At 41.7% G+C, this 2,617-nt stretch overlaps 1 protein-coding gene across 1 annotated transcript in view; it reads right to left on the reverse strand.

Annotated features, from left to right (window-relative positions):
* Positions 1-2,617, reverse strand: part of LAMC2 (laminin subunit gamma 2) — a 64,888-nt gene that overhangs the window by 12,306 nt on the left and 49,965 nt on the right. Inside the window, exons 13-14 of the mRNA XM_003785639.2 lie at positions 1,378-1,534; positions 892-1,097 (exon numbers count right to left, since the gene is read on the reverse strand). Coding sequence (XP_003785687.1) covers positions 892-1,097; positions 1,378-1,534 — 363 coding nt within the window. The remainder of the gene's footprint in view (positions 1-891; positions 1,098-1,377; positions 1,535-2,617) is intronic.

Below are 2,617 nucleotides of genomic sequence, written 5' to 3' on the forward strand. Positions count from 1 at the left end.
GCTACCCTGTTTTCAAAGCTTTTATTTTATTTTTGTAATAAAAAACCATGGCCCCAAGGAAAACAAATTTTTCCTAGAGTGGCAATGTGTAAAAATATACACATGTGCACATTTTTATATGTATTTAAAGTCCAGTAGGATATATAGCAAGTTTTAACAGTGTTTAGTAATAATGGGATTGTAGGGAATTTTTGCTTATTTTCTACAATAAATATTTTTGCAATAAGGGAAAAAACCAATACATATTTTTCTTAACGTGAGTTCCTCATGGTAGTACCTGATCACCTCCCAATTTCCTTTATTCATCTCCCCCCACTTACATTACTGTCACAACAATCTTCTTAATTCAGAAATAGAAGCATGTTCAACCAAATCTCTCCTTCCTACTACACTACAAACTACATTGGTAAGAAAAGCATACTGGCCTCAATTCTTTTCAGTTTTTAAAACCATGTCTTTATTGGGCTCCTCCCTTCTTTGCCTTTTCATTCATTCATTCATGCATTCCTTCATTTCTTTATCCATCCATTCATTCATGCAGTAGACATTTACCACAATGGGTAAATGTCTGGGCTGTGGGCTGAGAATGCAAATATGAACAAAAGTAAATCCTGCCTGTGGCAGTTTGCAAGCTAGGAGATTGGCAGAAAAAAAGGAAGGATAGACAGGGCCGAGGTAAGGATGTGGTTAGGAACAAATGAACTAGGGAGAAACAGGGAATGCAGTACAATGGGCAGCTGCAGGAGGCCAAAGACAGAGTAGTATGACCATTACAAGGAAGAGAAGTCCAACTACCGGTCACGTAGCCCAGAGCAGGAAGTGAGCCAGCGAGATCTACAGGCGGGTCTCCCACACAGCAGGATTCTCAGCCCCCAAGCCAGCAACACCCACCGTGTCTCGCAGGGCAGCTTCACTTTCCGCCATGCTCAGTCGCATCTGAGTAATGAGCCTGCGTGTGTCCTGAACTCGGTTCTGATACTGACTTCCCAGGGCCCGAACTCTTTCCACTGTCATCTTGAGGTCATCCAGGCGGTTCTGGAAGCTGTTCTTCTGGTTCCTCACCTTGGCCAACTGGAGACTGAGGGCTCTACTAGCACCTAAACACAAAGAAGGAAAGGCAGGATGAGCACCTTCTGGGTTAGGATGCACGAGTTATTAAACATAATGGAGGATGACTGGCTAATGGCAAAGTTACAAAAACCAATAGATACATGTGTGCAACCATTCTTTTAGCGCCATCAGTCAAGTCCCAGGGGAATGTCACGAATAGTTCTACCTCTGGAGACACCTGCTGAACTAATGTCCTCAGAAGACTCTGTCACCTAGTGTAGGACTATGAATTCTCTCCTGTCTAAAGAGGGAAGCTGGTATCATCACCTTCTGAAATCTGGGCTTCTCTCAGGATGTCCCGGAGGGCCTGCTCAGCCTGCTGCATCCTGTCTTCCAGCTCTGTATTGGGTACTGCTCCGCCACCACTCTGTGCCTTTGAAATCAGGGCCTCCAGGCTCTGAAGCTGCTGCATGAACTGATCCATCTGAAACCACAAAAGAAAGAGGATCAGACAGAGAATGGAAACAGTGGTCCAATACTAGGCACGCAAGGGATAATGTCTAAAAGTCCAGAAATGTTTGGCATGTCGTGATGGTTAACAGCTTAGACTTCAGAGCTTAGATTCCTCGAGCGTGAATCCTGGCCCCACTACTCACTGTCTGTGTGACTTTGGGCAAGCCACTGTCTTTATCTATAAAATGGTAATAATATACAAGTGAATCTTTCTAAGAGTAGAATGTGAACGTTTTAAAATAACTAAGAAAATGACATGAAGGTTATGTTAACCAGTTTGATGGAAGTGTTTCGGATTGTGTGTGAAAACCCCACACTGTACCCCAGAAGTGCATTAATGTACATAGTTACCATTCAATAAAAAAAAAATGGGAATAGAAAATAATAATAATACTTCCTAGAGTTATTACTAGGACCACAAGAGTTATTATTTGTGAAGTGCTTAGAACAGTGCCTGGCACAAAGAAAGTGCTATAAAAAGCTTGTTAAATAGATACATTCTAAAGAACATTTGTCCTACATTTGGGGTTCTGTTTGGGCCTTTTTCTCCACCACTCCTCATTCCAGAAAAATAATAATTAATAATTAACAACATTATTGAGTTTATGTCTCTCTGATTCAAATGAGAAGTTTCTGGAAGCCATTCCTGTTTGGAAAGCCATGATACCTTCTGGAGTACTCACACCTTTTATGTTTACACTTTTCTTCATTTGGGGGGGTGGAGTCTAACTGGGAAGTGGCATGTTACACTGGAGAACATTGAGCTCAGAGGCAGAGGACATGTGTGGGATTCCTGGTTCCACCAAGCCATGCCACTCTGTAAAACTGCAAGCATTTTTGAGACTTTGACCATTAAAAATTGAAGTCAGAATACTTTTTCTTCCAACTTGACTAAGTTATCATGAGTGTCCAAATGAGACAATATCTGGAAAAAGGAGTTTTGAAAATGACATATATGAGAACCTAAAGCTGGAGTATTATTAGACAGAACTTTTAAAAATAAAGCAATTTTTGGCTCGGCGCCTATAGCTCAACCGGCTAAGGCGCCAGCCAC

The sequence above is a fragment of the Otolemur garnettii genome, unplaced genomic scaffold (assembly GCF_000181295.1).
Source record: "Otolemur garnettii isolate 467f Iridium unplaced genomic scaffold, OtoGar3 scaffold00016, whole genome shotgun sequence".
Classification (NCBI taxonomy): domain Eukaryota; kingdom Metazoa; phylum Chordata; class Mammalia; order Primates; family Galagidae; genus Otolemur; species Otolemur garnettii.